General features: G+C 38.5%; 1 protein-coding gene across 2 annotated transcripts in view; it reads right to left on the reverse strand.

Moving 5' to 3' along the window:
- MYPN (myopalladin) overlaps window positions 1-22116 on the reverse strand; it is a 100638-nt gene that overhangs the window by 15151 nt on the left and 63371 nt on the right. The window contains exons 11-16 of one of the 2 annotated variants that reach the window (XM_003755025.4): window positions 19291-19884; window positions 16624-16762; window positions 9132-9353; window positions 6644-6793; window positions 5253-5332; window positions 1817-1943 (exon numbers count right to left, since the gene is read on the reverse strand). In XM_003755025.4, the coding sequence (XP_003755073.1) occupies window positions 1817-1943; window positions 5253-5332; window positions 6644-6793; window positions 9132-9353; window positions 16624-16762; window positions 19291-19884 (1312 nt within the window). Of the gene's footprint in view, window positions 1-1816; window positions 1944-5252; window positions 5333-6643; window positions 6794-9131; window positions 9354-16623; window positions 16763-19290; window positions 19885-22116 lie in introns of those variants that run through there. The other variant, XM_031956884.1, reaches the window with a different exon arrangement.

The following is a 22116-nucleotide window of genomic DNA, read 5'->3' on the forward strand; positions in this document are numbered from 1 at the left end:
AGGAAGGAGCAAAAAGGTAGGATGGGTCAGGCTGTGTAGGGGTCTAAAATGTAAGCAGAGGAAAGAATGTTTCATTCTGGAGGTAACAGGAAACCGATGAGTTGATTGAGTCACATGGTTCGATTTGGGCTTAAGGAAACTGATTGGCAGGAATGTATAGTGCATAAAATGTCAGTACATTTCATGTTAATACAGACAGTACATGTCAGTACCCTTCAGTAAGTGCTAAAATACTTGAAGCAGGGAAAGCAATTAGGCGTCTCTTGAAATAATCAAAGTGAGAACTGATGAATGCCTGAACTGAGATGGTAGCTATGGCAGTGGAGAGAAGGAGCAAGCAAGGTATAGGAGACATTGTGAAGGTAGGAATGGCAAGATTTGGGGCAGGTAATTGGAGATTTGTTGGGAGGAAAAGGAAGGAATGTGGATAATGACTAGATTACAATCCTGAGAAACTGGAAGGATGGTGGTGCCTTTGACAGAATAAGAACATTTTGAAGAGTGCAGGGTTTGGAAGGAAAGATAACAAGATCTTGAGTTTAAGATGTCTCCAGGACATCTAGTATACAATATGCAATCGGTAATGCAAGATTGAAGCTCAGGGGAGCTACAGGCTAAATAAGAAGGCTGGGAATCATTGTGCTTATAGATTCCCAATAGTAGACTGAAAATGTTGCAAATTAAACCTATGGGAATTGATGAGCTGGTCAAGAGAAAGCATACCAAGGGAGAAGTGAAGAGGGATCACAACAGAACTTTAGAAACACTCACAGGGAATATGACATGGCTGATGGTCTGGCAAAGGGGACTAAGAGGTCAACTGTTCAATTCTATGAAAAGGGTGGTCAAAGACACTCTTTATTTCTCAGTATAAAAAAGGCCTGACAGGCATTTACTGATTTTGATGTCTTAAACTCATTTTCACATAACTTGACAATGGTGAAGTAGTATTTCTAAATCAGATGGACAAAAAAGTGTTATGGGTTTAGTAGAATATTTTCATATGACTGAGTGGAATATTAATATTTGGAATATGGAATATTATTGTTCTATAACAAAGGATCAGCAGGATGATTTAAGAAAGGCTGGAGAGACTTTTATGAACTGATGCTAAAGTGAAGTAAGTAGAACCAAGAGAACATTATACATGGCAACAACAAGATTATGTGATGATCAATCCTGATGGACGTGGCTCTTTTCAACAATGAGGTGATTCAGGCCAGTTCCAATGGTCTTGTGATGGAGAGATCCATCTGCATCTAGAAGAAGGACTGTGGGGACTGAGTGTGCATCACAATACAGGATTTTCACCTTTTTTGTTTGCGTGATTTTTCTTTTCTTTCTTATGTTTTCATTTTTGATCTGATTTTTCTTGTGCAGCATGATATTTGTGGAAATATACATAGAAGAATTGTATATGTTTAACCTACATTGGATTGCTTACTATTTAGGGGGGAGTAAGTGGAGGGAAGGGAGAGAGAAAATTTGGAACACAGGGTTTTACAAGGGTAAGTGCCAAAAATTATCTTTGCATGTATTTTGAAAATAAAAAGCTATTTTTTTTTTAAAGATGATAACTTCCAGTTCCAGGCAGCAACTGTCCTTTTTTCCTACTTGTATTTCCATTCCCAGCACTTAGCACAGTCTCTGGTACATAGTAAATATTTAATAAAAGCTTGTTGACTAAAAAAAATAAGAATGTTTTCATACGGTATGAGTTTTTAAAAGACAAATTTCTTAGAAGTAGTTGAAGGAGGACAGACATGGTACCTCTCCCCTCCCTGGTTAGATCAAAGGATAGGAGTATGCAGCCTACCTTACAATCCAGTCTACAGAGCCGTCCCTCATGAGCAACCATGTCTCCAGGAGCTTGAAGGAAATGAGGCCTGAAAAATCGTTCCTGTAAAGGTTCCTTATCCCCTTCTTGCATCCGAGCTCTCCCCCTGCAATGCAACAAAACTTCAGTTATGTATACAAAGTATTTTATAGACCTTAAAATGATACACAGGGGCAGCTAGGTGGCACAGTGTATAGAGCACCAGCCCTGAAGTCAGGAGGACCTGAGTTCAAATCTGGCCTCAGACACTTAACGCTTTCTGGCTGTGTGATCCTGGGCAAGTCACTTAACCCCAATTGCCTCAGCAAAAAAAAAAAAGGGGGGGGGAAGGAAAAAAATGATACATAAACTCCAGTTTTGTTATCATTTTCACTATCTTATTTTCTCATCTTTTTGATGGAGTTCAGTAAAAAACAGACTCTGAACATATCACTCATTATCTTGCTCCTATTCTTTTACATTTAATGTTGTGTGGAATACTGAATAGATTGATAAAATGACTACTTTTCCATACTAACTTAGGTGTGGGAGTGGAAGCTCATTCTCTGTGGGCTTGCTGTGACTATTTTGAGGACAGTGCCAATGACAGAAGGATGATAGGCATGAGAGGCGCCTTTTGGTTCCTGCATGGTTTTGATTTCTTCCAGTGGATCTTCTTATTTTAAAAGTTTTTCATTTCATGAAGTTTGATTATCATAGAAATACCTATTAAAAGCATTATTCTTAAATTTTTATAGATCAGTACTACCTACAGGTGATTGCAGGTCAAGTTTTGTCCATGATAATACTCCAGTTCCAGGACAGTGTATTTGTTGAATTCTTAAGGATTTTAATATCTGTATTTGTAGAATAAAGACTATTATGAGTTTATGAAAGATAATGAGTTTCTAATGTATATTTCTAGACACCATGTCATGCATGTCTTGCTAAATATTCAGCAAATGCAATATTTTTCCAACCTGCACGGTTTCTACCCTTTTCTTCCATAATTGGCATTTATCAACAGGTTTAATCCCCTTAAGGATAACATATTTGTAATTTTTAGTGCTGATGACCAATCCCAAATTGCCATCATAAACTCCGGAGTTTTCATTTTTGAATATCTATAAGAACAAGACATTGTTCATGGCTGAACTCCATATATATTTATTTAACCACGGTGGTCCTTTTGATTACACGCTTGGATCTTAGCTATTTCATTGACTTCAAGTGGAAGTTAACTTTTAACAAATCCAGTGGTATGAATTGTCAGTCTTTACTATTGTTTGGTTAAGTGAAGCATATTCCAAAAACATTTTAGGAAGTTTTTAACTCACTTATCACGTATTCTGAAAACTTCTATTAATCTTTTTTCATCATCATCATCATCCTATTATTATTATTATTTTAAATGTTCAGGCATCAAAAATAACTTTTCAACCCATTCTAATATATTTTTGCCTAGCTCACAGCTCACTTCTGTTTGCAGATGACATCAAGTCCCCTATAGGGCCCCTGCAATGAAACATTCAGGCACTCAAGGGATTGATTGGCTGAGAGATCCAAATAGAAAAAGCCAGCTGGATGAAGCATGCATATTGTCAGCCTACAATACACAGGTTTTCCAAAGGAAGGTAGAAAGATATGTATTAGGTATAAGCATATTGCAGTACATGCCAGTAGTGGTAGATGGTGAGAGAATGTGGCAGAATAGATTGGCTGATAAAGGAGATGAGCTAGTCATGTAGTAAGAATGAGAGACAAGAACCATTGCCTCTGATCTCTTTGAAGCATCAAAGATCTAGAAGAAAGTTTTCCATTAGCACAGAGAGACTTCACAGAGGACCTATGGAAGGACATGGACAAAAAAGGCAGATGATGAGACCATGTGTTTTTGAATTTGCTCTGGCTAAGGGCAACTGAGAAGGATGAGACCACAATCCATCGAAGAACAAATAAATGTTAATGTGTGGCTCTGATGATGGATGCTGTGTGTGTGTGTGTGTATACAGTATATACATTATTGCAGGATCAGCCAAGGGAAGACTGAAAACTCTTCCCCAGAAGGTTAGCCACCAAGGGACCAGACAATGCTTTGTGGTCCAAGTTAGTGGAAGGAGTGCTCTCAATGATGAAATATGGATCCTTCAAGTATGCAGACACCTTAAGAGGTTTGCTATGGGGCTCAGAGGGAATATTTTACTGTGCTGGATTATAAATAAGTAAGAGAAAACCTGATATGGGGTTAGGATCACAGACAAAGTGCTAAGTGTGTCTCCAATGATGCAACAGGATGATCTTAACAGATCTGTCACCAGACAAACTAGCCTCTGGCTCCTTTTCTCTGAAGTCATTCTGGATTAAATGCCATCACTCTCTTAGCTCTGGCTTTCAACAGTTGTACTAATTCAAAATAAATAAATCTCCAAATGAGAGCCAAAGGAGAAGCCCTGTTTACTACCTGGGACAAGGCAGTGTACTTTCCAGGCTTGGTGAGTAATTAAATTAGCTATGCCCATAAATTATGACAGGTCTTTAAAAAAAATGGTTCACAAAGTTAAAATTGAGAGAACAAACCAATAGTAACAGCTGTGCTTTTTTTTAAAAAGGTATAATTGCAAGGGTGGTAAAACACAATATGTAAAATATCTGAAATGTGGGTCACTATTTTTATTTCTCTGATAAGTCATATTAGGACTCTGTGTCAGCAACTGTGAAATGTTCCGCTATAACTCTGTGGCACCAATAGACTCTGGAGGAAGCCAGGTTCTAAACTTTTGACTTAAATCATCTTCATAAAAAGAGGTGAACTTGTTGCTCTCTCCAACCCTAATAATGTACATGCTATTTAACCAAACATAGTGGCCCTGAATATTAAGTCTGGGATCCTAAAATCAACCATTAAAATGTTTTGTTGTCTCTTGCTCTGAACTTAAAGGCCATCTTTTCTTCCTTTTTAAAGAATTATTACTTTTTTTTACATTAAAACTTTTTTTGTCATACATGAAACATTCATTTTTTTTACATATTTCTATATGTGTCATGTTGAGACAGAAAAATCAGAACAAAAGGGAAAAAAAACACAAGAAAAAAAGTTGAAAATAGTATATGTTGATCTACATTCAGTCTCCATAGTTCTCTCTTTAGATGCAGATGGCATTTTCCTTTCAAAGTTTATTGAGATTGCCTTGGATCATTAAACCGCTGAGAAAAACCAACTCTATCATAGGTCATCATCATACATTTCTGCTATTGCTGTGTACAATGTTTTCCTAATTCTGCTTGCTTCACTCAGCATCATGTAAATGAAATGGCATATTTTGTAAACTATGAATGTGTTACTTAGTGTTATAAAAGTTTTGAAGCATCCCTTAAAAATGAGTCATAATTTTTTTAGAGTAGTATATGCGAGTTACATCTTGATCATTTTGCTTACCTATGAGAATGATTTGGTGTGAGTCGACCACGTAGAGGCAAACTCTGTACCATCAAGTGACCAGAACAGCTGATTCTCCCCTAAGAAAAAGAGAATGAATGAGCACACTACTGAAAATTAGGGCCATCTTGTACTTGGTTGTCTCCCATAAACTTTGGGGCCAGTTAGCTAGGATTTTGTGTTCTGTTTTGGAGAAATAAAAATGCTGAAATATGCTCATTAAGAGCTATTCCTCCTAACATGGTCTCTACTTTTATCCTTGAAAACAGATATAATTCAAAACTTGGCAAATGGCATTATTCTATTACTTCCATAATGGATATTAGATAAAGCATGGCCAGTTTCTTGCCCTTCCCTACCTGTGTCTATCTTGCCTCTTTCTTAAAAATAGATTTCATGTGTATAGAACAATTTCCCAATGTTTAACCTATATCGGATTACTTGTTGTCTAGGGGAAATAGGTGCGAGGAAGAGAAGAGAAGAATTTGGAACATAAGGTTTTGCAAGGGTGAATGTTGAAAACTATATTTATATGGATTTTGCAAATAAAATATTGTTATTTAAAACAAACAAATAAATAAAAAGCTATCATTTAAAACAAATAAATAGATGAAAGATTTAAAAATAAATAAGTAACACAGATTTCAATCTGAAAAAAAGAGGTCAAATCTGGAAACATGAAAACAATATATAAGATCACTTATATAATTGTCATGTAATCTGGTAGAATTTCAATTATTCTGGCCAAATAGTTTGCTCATTTACTCTTTGAAGAGTAAAACCAAGTATATTATTACGGTTATTTTTTTATGAATTTTTATTTCAACTGGTAAATAAACAATAATAAAAAGAAAGGAAAGTAACAGAATGCATTGGGAAAAGTGTAGAACTTAGAATTAAAAAGGACCTAAGTTTGAATCTTGCCTCTGATGCCCACTAGTTGTGTGACCATAGAAAATTCACTTATCTTTTTTGAACCTCAGTTTATTTATCTGTAAAATTACATACATATATATCATTATATGTATGTTTACATATGAAAAAATATTTACATATAATGCTTTTTTATGTGTATTGTATGCGTATGGTATTTACTTCATTGTGTTATTGTTAAAGGTCAAATGAGAGAAACAAAATCATAACTTGTTCCTTACTCACTGGAGAAGATGGAGTAAAGAGGCAATAGACAGTTAGTCTTGTAATGGGTGTAGGATCTCATGTCCTATTCATATGTATTCACAGTGTTTTGCCTTCGTTTTTCTAATTGGTTCTGGGAAATTTTTACAGTTTCCCTCAAAATGAAATAAAACTACCTTTCTCTTTCTACATCAGAAAAATTCAAAGTACCCAACTTTGCTTTGGAGGTTGAAGAGCTATTTGAAAGTCTCTACCTGTGGGTTGGCAGCCATGATTGTGTAGTTTCCATCGTCATCACCAGTGGTTGAATCAATATGCAGAGAACATGTCCCATCTCCATCTCTCTTCATCTTGCAATGTTCATTTTTTTTAGAAATTTGTTTTCCATCCTTGAACCAATAAACCTGAAGAGAAAAAGAGTAAAGAACACAGCCTTTGATGCCTCAGGAGAATGATAAGTAAGGTAAGGCAAAGTATCTTAAGTGGGCGCAAGTATAATCTCCACACAAATGGCCAATCTCTTAAAATAAGTGCGCAGAATATGAATTTGATAAAAAGTCCAATGCTTAAAACGTGTCAGTTTATAATATAAATGTAATATTGACAACGGAATTTCCGATCCAAAGAGACTGTCAGTGTAGCACAACGGACAGAGAGCTGGGGATGGAGTCAGATCTGAGTGCTCAACCTTTCAAGTTGTGGGACTTGGATCAAGTTATGTTATCTCTGTGCACACTAGGTGTTTATGATATAAAATGGGGATACCTCACACCTAATAAGGTTGCATGGTTCAAATGAGATTACATGTATAAATGTTTTGCAAATGAAAATGGTCACATAAATGTGATTTGTTGTTAACATAATGATGCTGATGCTGAACAGAACTGGGCAAAATCAAACACTTAAACTGATGGGGGTTCTGAAAAATATACATTGTCCAAGCTCAGCTGGGCCTTCTCTGCTAGAAGGGAATCCTTTTTATTCCTTCCAAATTTATTTTCTATCCCATCCTTCACAGTAGGGATGTTTTCTTTTCTCCTCAAATTTCCCATGTTTCTCCTTCTTCCATTTTTTCACATGATGACCTCTTACTTTAAAAAGAAAATAAATATCATTTCCTAAGCCCATGATAACATTCCAAATTCCATCTTTAACTTTAGTCTCTGATCAGAAGGTGACAGTCCTTCTCCCTGCAAAGGCTAACTTCTCTATTTGTGCTTTGGATCCCACCCTCTCTCTTCCCCAGCAGATTGCTGCCCCAATTATTTCTACCACTTCTTTAAACTTCATTCTCTTCCTATGACAAACTCGTTCCCTTCTCCCTCTGACTCAGTATTGTCCGTGTCTGTTCTATCCTTAAAAGTCTTCTCTAGATCTTATTGGCTCAGGGGATCCTTTACTTAGCAACCAACCTTTCTCTTCCCTTTCTATAAGCATCAGCTGTAGAAGTCCCTTTCAGATTGGTCTCTGAATCTCTTCTTTCTCTATATTCCCTCATTTGTGATTTCATTAATTCCCATGTATTCAATTATCATCGCTATGTAGATGATTCCTAATTACATGTACTTAATTATTTTCATGTTATCTCCTGGATTAGAATGGGAACTACTTGAAGGACCTTGATTTTGTCCTTTGCATCCCTGTATACAGCACAATGTCTGGCAAGTAATCACTTAAAAAATACTTGTTGGGTCCCACTGTCTTCAACTTCCTACCCTCCTCTTGAAATCTGACCTGATCACTCACCTGAGACTCTGCTATCCAAAATGATCAGTAATGTTATCGTCCAGTCTGAAGGCCTTTCTCAATGGTTCCCTCTCTATGGCACATGACACTGGAGACTTCCTGGCTACTCTCTCCTCTTAGGGACCTGGGGGCGTTTTTTCCTTGGCTCTCCTTCTCCCCCTCTCCTTTGTTAGATTATCATCACCATCCAGATCACACCTTCTGACAACAGACATACCCCAAGTCTTTGTGCCGGAACCTCTATACAAAATCTTTGTGCTCTAAAGAGGTTCTCACTTGGGAATCTTATCAGTTTTTTTTTTTCCTGCAGGTGATTCTCAGATCTATTAATCTGCCCCAACCTCTTTCATGTTCCAGGCTCACATTATCAACTGCCTGGCAGATATTTTGAACTACATGTCTCACAAATATCTCAACGCGTCCAAACAGAACCAATTTCTTCTCTGCTCTGAAACTACCCTTTTCTTGAACTTTCCTATATTTGGTATGAGTACCACTATTATTCCATGTCATATCTACCTCCTCCATGTATCTACACACATCCAGTCAATGGTCAAAGCCGACTTTCTATCTGCCCCCATCTCCTGCCTCTCTACCCACTCAGACACTCCACTATGGTGGGAGAGAAAGACAACAGCCTCCTCACTGGGTTCTCAAATTCTCCCCTCAGCTGCCAAAATGATTTTCTTAATGTGCAATCTGACCATACCTCTACTAGAATCAGTCAACTCCAGTGACTATTATCTCTATCAAATAGAAAGTGTGCTTGGCATAAATAATATGGCTCAACTCATCTTTAGAGCCTTATTATTTCTTCTCTCTTGTCAAACTTACCTTCCTTTGATCCCTCAGACATCACCCTCAGTTCCATCCCCTTCTCTACTTCTATGAATCCCTGTCTCCATTAGGTTTCAGTTCAAGTGCCACCTTCACAAGAACATCCCACGGTCCCTTGGTGCTAGTGCTTCTGCCTCACCCAGACACCCAGCCCCTTACCTTAGGAACAGGTATTCCAACAATTTTGCAGGTGAATGTCACTGGAGAGCCTTCTGTAACCCGGAAGTGCTTGAGTCTCTTATCAAAAATGGGGGCAATGCATTTGCCTGTAGGGATCTCATCGTGCTGGATTTCATCATCAGATTCATCCACAGGAGTGCGTTCTAAACGGAACTCTATTTCATTCATTAACCTCTGCTCAAAGCTTGAAATCTTGTACTCCTAAGAAAATTAGCAAATTGGTTTCAATCTGAAGATTCTTCCCTGAACATGAAGGAAACTCCCTATCAGCATGACATACATACATACATATTATATATATATATATATATATATATATATATATATATATATATATATACATACATACATATATACATATATATATATATATATATACACAGACACACACGCATATATATCATATGCTATGTCCTTATACCAATATTAATTTGAATGAAGATTTAAGAAAATCCAAATTAACTACTACAATTTCATGGGAATCCCAGTGCTACAGTCTTACTTTGGACCCTCAGGAGTCACACTGGAAGTCCAAGGTGAGGGGTTCCCAGTAGTATGTCCCAAATTTATAGATACTGATTTTTGCTCCAGGGCATGAAGCCCTCTTGAGATACCAGATATATGGAGGGAGTAGGGCAGGAGAGAGAATGGAATGAAGGTGAAATAAAATTATCATTATTATATACAAAAAAACAGCCAGTTTCAGAGGAATTTCTTAACCCTTATGAAGTTCTTAAACACTTATCTCCAATTTTTATCTTAAACACATGTCCCACAGAGTTCTCAAACTCAGTATTTTCAAAACTGAACTCCCCTTCTTTTCCTTCCCTTTACCATACCAGGTGATTGCAATGTCAGAAGAGAGAAGGGGGCACATGTCACTTCATGAAAGAGTTGGCCATCTTTTTGTGAGTATAAGTGAAAGATCATAGGAAAGATTACAGGATTTCAAGTTGGAAGGCATCTCTGTAATTAACTAATCTAAACCAGAGGTGAAAGGAATCTCTGCTCCAATATACCTGCCAAATAATCATCTACCTTCTGCTTGAAGCCCTCCAGGGAAGAAGAACTCACTACTTCTTTAGGCAGCCCATTCTGTTCTTGGGAAGCTTTAATTGTTAGGAAAATTTCTCCCACTATTAGCCCATTTAAAGTACTAATATATTGCAAAATATATTTACTTGTATAATATATATGAAAGAATCCATATATAACCAAACATACATACTATATGACATGACTATAATATATACATATTAAATATATATGACTGAACACTGATACCTAATAAATAAGTGGTCAAAGTATATCAAGAATTCTCAAAAGAAGAATTGTAAACTTAATAACCACAAATAACAACTCTGAAGCTTCCTCTCATACCCTGCAAACTGGAAAAATGACAAAAGATAGGAATAAGAAATGTTGGAGGGATGTGTGACATATTAGTGAATGAGCTGTGGAGCTGTGAATCAGTACAACCATTTTGGAAAGCAATTTGGAATTATATAAATAAAGAAACTACAATGAACCTAACTCAGAGCCTTTAACCCAGATATTCTACTACTAGGCATATATTACAACAAGATCATTGGTAAGAAGAAAGTCCTCACATGTGCCAAAATATTTATAGCAACAGTTTCTGAGTGTGAGATAGGACAAGGAAAGGACTGGAAACAGAGTAGATACCCAACGACTGGGAAGTAGTTGAACAAACTGTGGTACATGAATCTAATAGACTATTTCTGTCCTGTAAGAAATAAAAATTAAAATTACTCTGAAATTTTATTTGACATTCATTAGATTGGCAAAGTTGACAAAAAAAGAAAATCACAAATGTTGTAAGGATTATGAGAAAACACTGATGCACAATTGATGGATCTATGAACTGGTTCAGCTATTCTGGAAACCAATTTGTAAACTATAGACCACTACTGGGTTTATATTCCAAAGAAAGTTTTTAAAAAGATGAAAAGGACAAAGGAAGGAGCCACGGGGGAGAAACTAGAAAATATTAAATTAAATTTTTAAAAAGATATAGAAGAAAGGAATTAAGGAAGGAAGGAAGGAAGGAAGGAAAGAAGGAAGGAAGGAAGGAAATAAGATTATCTTCTAATGGAACTCTGCACCTGTTCACTAAAATGGGAGGCCAAAAAGGAAGAGGAGGAGCAGTTGTTCTGATTACCCAGTCTCATACATGGGATAAAGGTATGTAAGTATAATATTATCAAGGGGAAGCCTGAGTGTTACATGATGAACAAATAGACCTCCAAATGTGAAAAGCTCTTTTTTCAACTGTTAGTTACTTTAGTTCAGTGGTTCTCAAACTTTTGTTCTCAGTATCTTCATGTTGTTAAAAAAAAAAACTATCGAGGATCTATTCAAAGAGTTTTTGTTCACATGGGATATATTTATAGCTATTTACTATATTAGAAATAAAAAATGATTTTGAATTTGTAGACCCTCTGAAAGGGCTTCAGAGACTCCAACAATTCTTTGGACTACACTTTGAGGACCACTGCGTTTTTTAGATAATTCCATTTTAGATAACCCCTTCTTTCTTTTGAGTTCAAAAATCTACCATAACATATTCTCTTAACTGAGACATCTTTCCATTGCATTTTGACTATCCTTTCAAAAAATGTATTTATTAGTTTTTTGACTTTCTCTCCAATTTATAAGATTTTGATTTCTATTTTTTCTCCCTTCCTCTCCTTTCCCTTCCTCAAGATGGAAATCAGTCTGTTGTCTATCCTTTTCCAAGGAGAGAGAGAGAGAGAGAGAGAGAGAGAGAAAGTTCTTTAGTAAAGATTCTTGCTGTGTCTCTCTCAGAACCCTAAATGACATGGGATGTACAAGTCTAAATCTGTGAAGGTAGGAGTAGGGAAAAAGAATTAGAAAGAGCAGCACTGTAGAGGAAGGGGAGAGAGAGAAGATATGTCACAAAAGTTGAGGAGATAGAACAATTTCAAAGAAAATGCCCCACAAAACTGGGCATAGAAGCAGAACTCTAGGTCTAGTTCTGACATAGACTATATGACTATGATTTAGTTTTTCTATTTATAAAATAGGAGAAAAATACTCTATCCTTTTGTTTACTTCATAGGTAGAGATAAATAAACTGCAATGATATGTAAGAAGCATATTCAAATAGAGAAAATAAAATTTTGCATCTGTTCAATAATCCTAATTCATTTTTTAAAAGAGCCACATTTTTCAAAAAGTCATTTCAAATAATGCCTAATAAAAGACCTTTCCAGAAATACTGTCAAGAACCAGACAGCTTGTTTCTGGTTATTATTTATTTCACAATCTGGCACCATTTGTTACATTCACGTCAGAAACCTATACATAAAACCTCAAAATAGCTTATCAGTCTATATTCTAGAAAGAAAAGAAAAGTGATAAAGATTTGATATCTGAGAGTTAGAGGGGATTAATTCAAACATATAAGAACAAGTTTCCCCAATACAAAAAAGGTCAAAAGATATGAACATTCAGTTCTCAAAAAAAAAAAAAAAAAAAAAAAGAAAAGAAAAAAAAAAGAAAATTATCCACAGGTTCAGGGACAGGAATTGCATTTATGATTTCATTAGAATAGGGAGCTGCTGACTAAAGAAACTCTACTAACACAAATTGGCACTTTCTCTCCAATTTATAATCTTACATATAATTATAATTCACAATGGCACATCTTGAAGTCTTTTTGGCTTCCCTGTTTATTATATGCAATTGCCTCTGAAGTTATCAACCACCATATGAAAAAATTCTCCAAATCACTAGCAAAGAGAGAAATGCAAATTAAAATAATTCTGAAGCTTTGCTCTATGCAGGCGCATAAGATTTGCAAAGTTGACAAAAAAAAAATGAAAATGAAGGAGAGGCCTGGAAGGGCAAGCACATTGTTGCTGGAGATGTTAAAGAAAAATTAAAGAGAATTTTAAACTATATAGGCATACAGCTGTATCTTGATGACAAATATCAACAATAATCATGGAAAGATCAAATGAAAAAGTCCTCAGTTCATTTATTTATAAGTAGGTTTGTGAAGGGTACCAGGAAGAGTAGGAAAATGGATATTAATTAGTTCCCTTTTAAAGATTTGCTCATTCATCAGAAACAAAAAAGAAAGAGAACTGGTCCAATATGGAATACACATGGGAACTTGACTTAAACTTTTGTTAAAGAGCTTGAGAAAAAAGATTTCATTTTTTGAGAGATGATGAAAGTGAACCTGTCTTTTGTGAAGTTATCAAACTGTGCATACCCTTTGATCCAGCAGTGTTACTACTGGGATTATATCCCAAAGAGATTATAAAGAAGGGAAAGGGACCTGTATGTGCACGAATGTTTGTGGCAGCCCTTTTTGTAGTGGCTAGAAACTGGAAACTGAATGGATGTCCATCAGTTGGAGAATGGCTGAATAAATTGTGGTATATGAAAATTATGGAATATTACTGTTCTGTAAGAAATGACCAACAGGATGATTTCAGAAAGGCCTGGAGAGACTTACACGAACTGATGCTGAGTGAAATGAGCAGGACCAGGAGATCATTATATACTTCAACAACAATACTAGATGATGACCAGTTCTGATGGATCAGGCCATCCTCAGCAACGAGATCAACCAAATCATTTCTAATGGAGCAGTAATGAACTGAACTAGCTATACCCAGAAAAAGAACTCTGGGAGATGACTAAAAACCATTACATTGAATTCCCAATCCCTATATTTATGCACACCTGCATTTTTGATTTCCTTCACAAGCTAATTGTACAATAATTCAGAGTCTGATTCTTTTTGTACAGCAAAATAATGTTTTGGTCATGTATACTTATTGTGTATCTAAGTTATATTTTAATATATTTAACATCTACTGGTCATCTTGCCATCTAGGGGAGGGGGTGGGGGGGGGTAAGAGGTGAAAAATTGGAACAAGAGGTTTGGCAATTGTTAATGCTGTAAAGTTACCCATGTATATATCCTGTAAATTAAAGGCTATTAAATAAATTAAAAAAAAAAAAAAAAAAAAAAGAACCTGTCTTTTGTGGTCACTTGATTCTAAGGTAAAGTTCATCAGAATCACCCTTGAAAATCTCTTAAATTTATGAATAAGGACAGTATGGAATCTTTAAACAGCAATAGCTAGAAAAGGCCTGGGGTCTCTTGTATCTGGGAGCAAAGAGTTGGTTGCTATGGAAATGATCAAATGTAAATTTTATTTTTTCTTCTACACAGTTAAGTTATTAATCATGAGACAAACAGAAACCAGGACTTCTACTCAGAAAAAGAAAACATAAACAGGTAAAGATAACTGCCAGGAAAACTGATGACTAGGGGGAAGGGAATTTTATTGTAAAAAATTTCCACATATATGACTATCTTGGAGTGTTGTAATCCTACCACTTAATCATTTCTTTTTCCTATTTCACTTGGAAGTTAAAAGATGTATCAGAAAGTGAAAGGGTGCTTGTGAATCCTAGAAGGAAAAATTATGGCTGTACTCATTACCTCTACCAGCCGACCTTTAGAAATATCTCTAGCATAAGAGGAAGTTTACATCATGAGAAGGAATATGAGGCCAAGGGAATAGCAGATTCAACTATGATCCTTTGTAGAATCTTGAATAAGTCCATGTAAGGGTAAAATCATTCAGATTCCATGAGGAGATGGGATTTGTGTCACCTCAATTTCTCTCTTATCACAGCATCAAAAGGGGATTGTTTGAGTGCTTGAGATGGCAGGACTGCGCATGTGAGCTACCCTCTCCTACTAGCTGGCTGCTCACGTTCCCAAAAGTCAGGCAAGGTGAAAATACAGAGTGGCTCAGACATTCTGCACCAGTTGCTGCCTTTGCACATCCACATCTCCTATCTCACATAATTCTAGGTATATACTCATTGGTTAGAATGATTGATTGAATTATCTACCCTATAAATTCTCTCTGTGTGTATATCTCTGTCTTTTTCTTTCTCTTCCCTTTCCTCTTTCTCCTTCCCTCTTTCCTCTGTGAAGGAGCTCAAGAGTGAGGTTACTATCCATTGCTTGGGGATTGCAATAGAATATTATTCCACCTGTGAGAAATGATGACCACAGATACAGGGAAATATGGGAAGACTTCCATAAAGTAAAATAAGTAGAACCAGGATAGCTGCTACAAATAACTTCTACAAAAAATTGGAACTGAATGCTTAGTGACTAAATTTGTCCAAAAGAAAAGGTGAGAAAAAGAGCCTTTCTGTGGGAGGGTAGTAACTAATCAACAAGTACTTGCTAAATCCTCACTTTGTTCTAGGGCTAGCTGGTAGGAATACAAAGACAGAAAAGTAACAGTCCCTGCCTTCAAAGAATCTATCTAGAATGCCAGACTGGTTTGATGTGGTTGCTGGTTGAACAATGGAGAGAGCCCTCAACCTGGTGGCAGGAAAATGAGGTCCAAATGAGCCTCAGACACCTACTAACTATGTAACCTCGAACAAGTCACATCACATCTTTCTGCTTCAGTTTTTTTAATCTGCAAAAATGAGATAAAAATAGCACCAACCTTCCAGAGTTGTTGTAAGGATCAAATGAGATATTTGTAAAGTGTTTTGCAAACTTTAAAATGCATTATAAATGCCAGCACTGATGAGGATGGTGTGTTCATAGTTCTGCAGTTTTCCCCCTCTTTCTTGTTTTATCCTTTGTTATACAAGATAGCTCTCTTTGGGAGGGGTATATTAGGAAATTAACATATTTATAAATCAATGATTCTTTGGGAAAAAGAAACTAATGACCAAACCCACAATATAAACACTTTAGTTCAATCACATTAGATTCAGTCAGTGAATAGCACAGTATGCCTAAAACAGGAAAAGGAGGTAAGACAAGTCCTTAACAAACTTCCTTTCCAATAGGAATAGAGGTACTGGGCTATATTTGCAGAGAGGTTTTGGAATTTGAAATTATTGGATATCAAAGTGTTTCTAACAAGAGATTGCTGGGATAAACTAAGAGAAAGAGTGTTAATTAAATGGGTAATGAAATTAACTTTCTTCTTTCCATAATTTATTCTATGCTAGGCATGCTTAACATTTGCCTGTAAAGTTTTAATGAACTGATTATCTGGGCAGACAAAAATCTAAATAAAGGAATTCCTCTGGTATTCTCAGTTCTGATTAGATTCTGCCTTTTAATACTTTTTCCTGAAGTCAGGAACACTTACATTCCCAGACTGATGTTTTAAAGAGCTAAATTACCAATCAACCATCTGGATCAAAAATAATATCAAAACTCAAGGAGCTATTCCTCTGTTTCTGAGTCCAAATTTTTCCAATTATAATTCTCCATTTAGGATATCATAAACAGGGTCTGGCTTTATAATTCCTTGCTTAGAAAATGGATAAAAACTTAAAATATTCAACTTTCCACAAATTTGTTTCCAAAGATAACATTTAACTTACACCTAATTTGAAGGGCTACCAATGCTCTTACCTGCTGGCTTGACCGGATATCACTGAAATGCATTTTTTTTTCTAGATCCTGAATCACTGTAGCCTTATTTTCACGAATGTTGTCATCTGTCAGTGACTGAGAAGATTTTAGATTTTTCTTTATCACTCCCTGAGGTGGCCTGCAAAAGAGATCCATAGCTATCACAGCAATGAAAACTGGCCTATTATGAAAAGTCTACATAAAATACGGATGACTCAAATAGAAAGCAGAACTAAATAGTGGACTTAATGCTAAATTTAATATATTCTACCTTCTTAAAAGTGTGCTTTATGAAGTATAATTACTTCATAATCTGTCTTTATTAAGCAGCCAAAGTGATATTCCAGAAATTCAGGTCTGGCCACGTCCTTCCTCTTTTAATGAGTGGTTTTCTATTACTTCTAGGATCAAATATGAACTCTTCTGGCATTTAAAGACGTTTACAAGCTGCCTATTAAACTACCTTTCTATTCTTAACACACATTACTTCCCTTTAAACAATCTTAGCCAAACTAACCTTCCTGCTGTTTCCTAACATGAAATTTCATCTCTTATCTCCATGCTTTTGCCCAGGCTGTCTCCTATACCTGGAATGTACTCTCTTTTTACCTCTGCCTCTTAGTATCACTCATTTCTCGCTCATTTCCTTCAAAGTTTAGCTTAAAATCCTTTTTCTGAATCCCCCTAGCTGCTAACTCCTCCCTTTCATAATCACCTTGTATTAATTTTATATAGATACATTGTGTCCATAATTTATCGCTATAGAATGTAACTTCCTTGAGGTTAGAGACTTTCATTTTTGTTTGTATTCTGGATGCATAGAGATACATAGTAGATAATAAAGGCTTATTTATTCTTGCACACTCATTCAACTAGTATTTAGGAAATGATTCTAGTTCGCAAGGGCTGAATCCCATACACTGTAGTGGAGTAACTCTGAATTTACATGACTGTGTGCGCGCGCGCCTGACAAGTGCTCAATAAATGACTTAAAAGTTTAGCAACCAACGTGCACGTCCTGTTTCCTAAGCTAAACTTCTTCTTCTTGGTCAGGCACCTTCTCTTCCCTTCCCCCTGTCACATCTTGGTCAGGCACCTTCTCTTCCCCCGTCACATCCACTCCGCAGCAGCAACAGGAGACAGACACGATGGAGAAGGAAGGCCGCTTTAGAAGTAAGAGCAGAGACCAAGCCCTACCTGAAGCCTTGGCTGGGCCCTCTAAAGCCCGGAGCCTTCCATCTAAATAATTCCTATTTATTGTTTATACTGCTATTCGTTTGCATTTCTACCATTAGGCGGGAAGCTCCTCGAGGGCAGCGCCCCCTTCGGCCTCTTGCGGCGTCCCCACTGGGGGGGGGGAGGAGGAGGGGCTGTCGGTCGTGCCCCGCCTTCACGACTCAGCCTCCTACCAAGCCAGGACAGTTTCGGGGCTTCTCCGCACAGAGACAGGAGAGAATTTTTCAGGCCAGGGAGTTTTGGCCCCAGCTCTCCTCTCCGCGTGGGGGGAGAGGCGCCCCGCCCTGCCTGAGGGAGGCGACAATCTAGGCCCATCTGGGGAGTTTCTGGGGCCCCTGGCTCTCCTCAGACCGAGGATCCCTGAGGTGGGCGGTGGGAGGGGCCGCCCTGGGTCTCAAGTCCCGGCGCCTTCAGGGACGCGCGGCTCGCGGATGACTGCGGAGCCCCACTAGAAAGCCGGCCTTTTCTGGCCAATGAGGAGAGAGGCCGGCCTCCGCGGGCTGGGCAGCCAATAATGTCGCGCGTCGAGCGATCGGCGCCTAAGAGATGAGCCAATCGTGCCTTGTTCTTGACACGTGGGTCCCGCGGGCTCCTTACCCAGCGGAGGGCCTTCCTCTAGTACCTGCTTCGGGGAGGGGTCCGAGAGTCGGGCCCTCACGGCTGGGGTTCGGTGCTCCTGGGCCCTCCTTCCACTTCCCCCCAGCCCCGAGATCCCTCCCTGGGCTGGCAATCCTCCACGTGCGCTAAGGCTCCTGAGCAAGGCTGAAGACAGCGGGCGGAGGGAAGCTGCCACACCGAGTACGCGCAGGCGCCACCACGGCCTCTTGAGAATTCTCGGGAGAATCCCTCCTCCCCCCCCCCCTTCCTCCCCCCCTCCCCTCCTCCCCCCCTCCTCCGCTCCTAGCGAGCGCAGGGTCCCGCCTGGGGCGTTTCGGGGGAGGGCTCCATTGCAATGAAGCCCGGGCCCCCACATTTTCTCCCATAGTTTCGAATCGGATTTTTCTCCCTTGCCCTCCCCCTTGATGAGCCGCACATCCTGATGCGCACGTGGTCTCCCCTCCAGAATGTGGGATCCCTCCAGATGAGGGCCTCTCTTTCCTTTGCTTGTATCCCCAGCTTCCTCTCAGGGTCTGCCACATATTGGGTGCTTACTAAATGCATATTAATTGACTGGGATGCCAGGGACAAATCCTGCAATGAACCAGAGGCTGCTGGGACTTTGTGCCCGAGGAGTGCGGCCACTTAGAAACTCTTTCTCCTGATTATTAACGGAGGGGCATAGCTGAGGCTGAGTGGTCTGGCAGGAGCAGCATCAGCCCAAGCAGATCCTAACCTGCCGGGCTCCCAAGCTCCTAGACTGTGATAACTCCAAGGGATCGATGTTATCCCTATAAACGGGTCTTGTGCCCACCGGAGGCTTGTTATACTTACACAGATGGTGCACTCCTAGGTAGGCCCATGGCATTGGTGGGTGGGATAGCTGGCAGAGAGGGAAGGACTGAACTGAGAAAAGCCACCGGGTTTTGAATCCGACTGGTAGGAGAGACGGCAGTAGTTGGGGACACACAACGGGGCTGAAATTGGTTCCCACTGGAGACAGAGAATGTGAGTGGAGGCTGTGACGATTCTGCTAGACTGGTAAAAGGCAGTTCGTTTTGACTGGAAAAGGTCCCAAGAGATCTCGTTTGCACTGAGGAATGAGAGCCCAAAAGGCTTTCCTTACTTGCTGTCCTCTGCATTGCCTGAGGTGTATTGCTGAAGGTGGACATTGGAGAGCTAGAAGGGGATGTAGTGGCCAGGACTGTGTTCTGAGATGGAAGAAACTGTTTAGGTCGAGTGTAAGTAAATGATTGTGACCGAGGGACCTTCATCTGTTTGCATGTGGTTGCCGCTGACTGAGAAGCAATAGAGTTGGTCATGCTTGTGTTCAGAGGAAACTCTTTTGGAGATGAGGAAGATGGAAACTGTAAATGCTGTTGTTCCAATAAAACTTGGTTGTGAAGCTGTTGCAATTGACTGGAATCGCTGCATACAAAACAAAAGATGGAGAAGAGAGAAAAAAAATGTCACCATGTGCTCCAGAAAATTTGTTCATGGGTTATTTACAATGCATGTGATCAGGGTGGCAAAACCAGGAGTATGGCTCAGCTCAGACTGTTTGACCTCTACACAACCTTGCTTAGTTGGGTTTCCCCCCCTACAAAATGGAAAAAAAGGAGCCTAGTTTTTCTATAGCTGCCATTTTCATTACTCCCTCCTACTGGTATCCTTCCAAAGATGGATCCATGACCTCAGAAGAAACTGATCCGGCCTGTAGTTTCCCCTATGTCTGAATATAGGCAGACTCATCAGAGACCATTCCCGACAATGCAAGCTGTGCTTAAACCTCAAGGCAGTTTACAACTCAGTGACAGATGCATTAGTCATCCTTAGGAGAACACACGCAGCAGGCTCCTTTCTGGAGACATCCCAGAAACAGGTGGTGCGCAGCAGGGTACCATGACACACGGGAGGTCCCCAAACCTTCCCAAGAACCAAAGCTGAATCCTCTCTGTCTTCCTCCCGTTTTGCTCTTCTCCTTTTCTCTCCTTTCCTCTCCTCTTCTCCCCTACTCCATTCCCTCCCTTCATTTTTGTTATTCTGCATGTGTTCTTTGCATCTTCAGTGTGGTGAAGGGGAGACTTAACTCCTTCAGCCATGGCTGCATTGCTTCCTTTGCTTAAATATGCATATAGTAATTATGTGGATAAAGCCAGTACAATTCTCCTGGCACAAATGACTAGGGGTTCCCTTTCTGCTTGTGATGCTATGCATTGCCTTCACTACTGTGCTAAATATTACTGGAAAAAGCCAGTACTATACCATAGGAGCTGTTAGGAGCTGTTATCTTGAAAATCAATTTAACACAACCCAAAGTCTTTGTTCTCCACTAGACTTAGACTGAAAACATGTTTTTAATTAAAAACTTTTGGATTTTTCCTGCTTTAAGAACTATTAACTTCGAAACTGCCTGTAACTCTTTGGTATAATTTGCTGAGAATAGGTATCCCTGTCAGAATAAATGACTTCATTATTTTTCAGATTTTGAAGACATAATGAATAAGCCCACATGTGAACTTTTTTGTGCAAAATCAGCTATAGGCAAAATTGAGTATTAGGTGGTTCCTCCCCAGACCCTGTGACTTCCAGTTGAGCCAAATAGTGGGGACTCCTCCATTCACGTTAGGCACCCAGTCCTCTCTTAGCTGCTCCCTGTCCCATTCCTCTTTCTTCTTCACAAATTTTTTGAAAAGGGATGAAATTTATTCATCCTCAAGGACAAATGATTGATAATAGCATAAAAGGTTACAACCCCTTACAGGGATCAAAGACTTTTAAACTAACAGAATGATGGAAGTCTAGGAATCATCCATTGAGAATGGGAAGTATTTGGCAAGTGGTAGAGAACTTTCCTGATAACCTTTGAAATGATTCCACATAGGCAGGCAACTGTTTATGCTACTATGTAGACTGACCCTGTTTCTATTTGTTTATTCTTACCTCAGTTCAAAAGTTCTAGATGGCACTGCTTGATAAACCCTGGATAAACCCTAGTTTTTTGTTTTGTTTTTTTAAAAGGTGGGAGAAGGGATAGGCTGTAACATTGTATGGGATTTATTTAGATGGTTTTAGTTTTACTGCCAAGGTTTGGCCTTCACATGTTTTTCATTAATATAGTTTTGGACACTAGTGCTAGAATTTGATTTATTTCATTAAAACTCTAAACTAGCTCTTTAAATATATGGCAGAATCTTCTTTTGCTTTTAAAAACTTAGATACCAAATTCAATTTGAAATCATGCCAAACCAAAATTTTGAATTCAATTTGGGTAAAACAGTTTTTAGTTTTATTCTTTTAGTCTTTTTATAATTCTAGGAAATAGAACTTATTCTGAATATTTACAACTATTTTACATTTGAAGAAGCAGGAAAAGCAAACTGTTACATATAAGCAAACTGAAACAACACTAAAGTTGAATCACAGTTTTTCTGAGAAGAATTACTGTTAACTGTTAACCTAAACTAACCTTTAGTTCAAATTTAAGAGGAGCTGGCTGCTATTTCTGGAGCAGCCTATTTTAAGGGTGACTATATTAATGATACAAAACCATGTCTAGTGCTGACATGAATGCAGGATAACCTCTTCAAAATGAGCCATAGTCAATCAAGTGTGATCTGTTTTAAACACACGATGCAGGGCAGCTTCTGGGGGGCATTG

This window comes from Sarcophilus harrisii, chromosome 2 (assembly GCF_902635505.1).
Source record: "Sarcophilus harrisii chromosome 2, mSarHar1.11, whole genome shotgun sequence".
Taxonomy (NCBI): domain Eukaryota; kingdom Metazoa; phylum Chordata; class Mammalia; order Dasyuromorphia; family Dasyuridae; genus Sarcophilus; species Sarcophilus harrisii.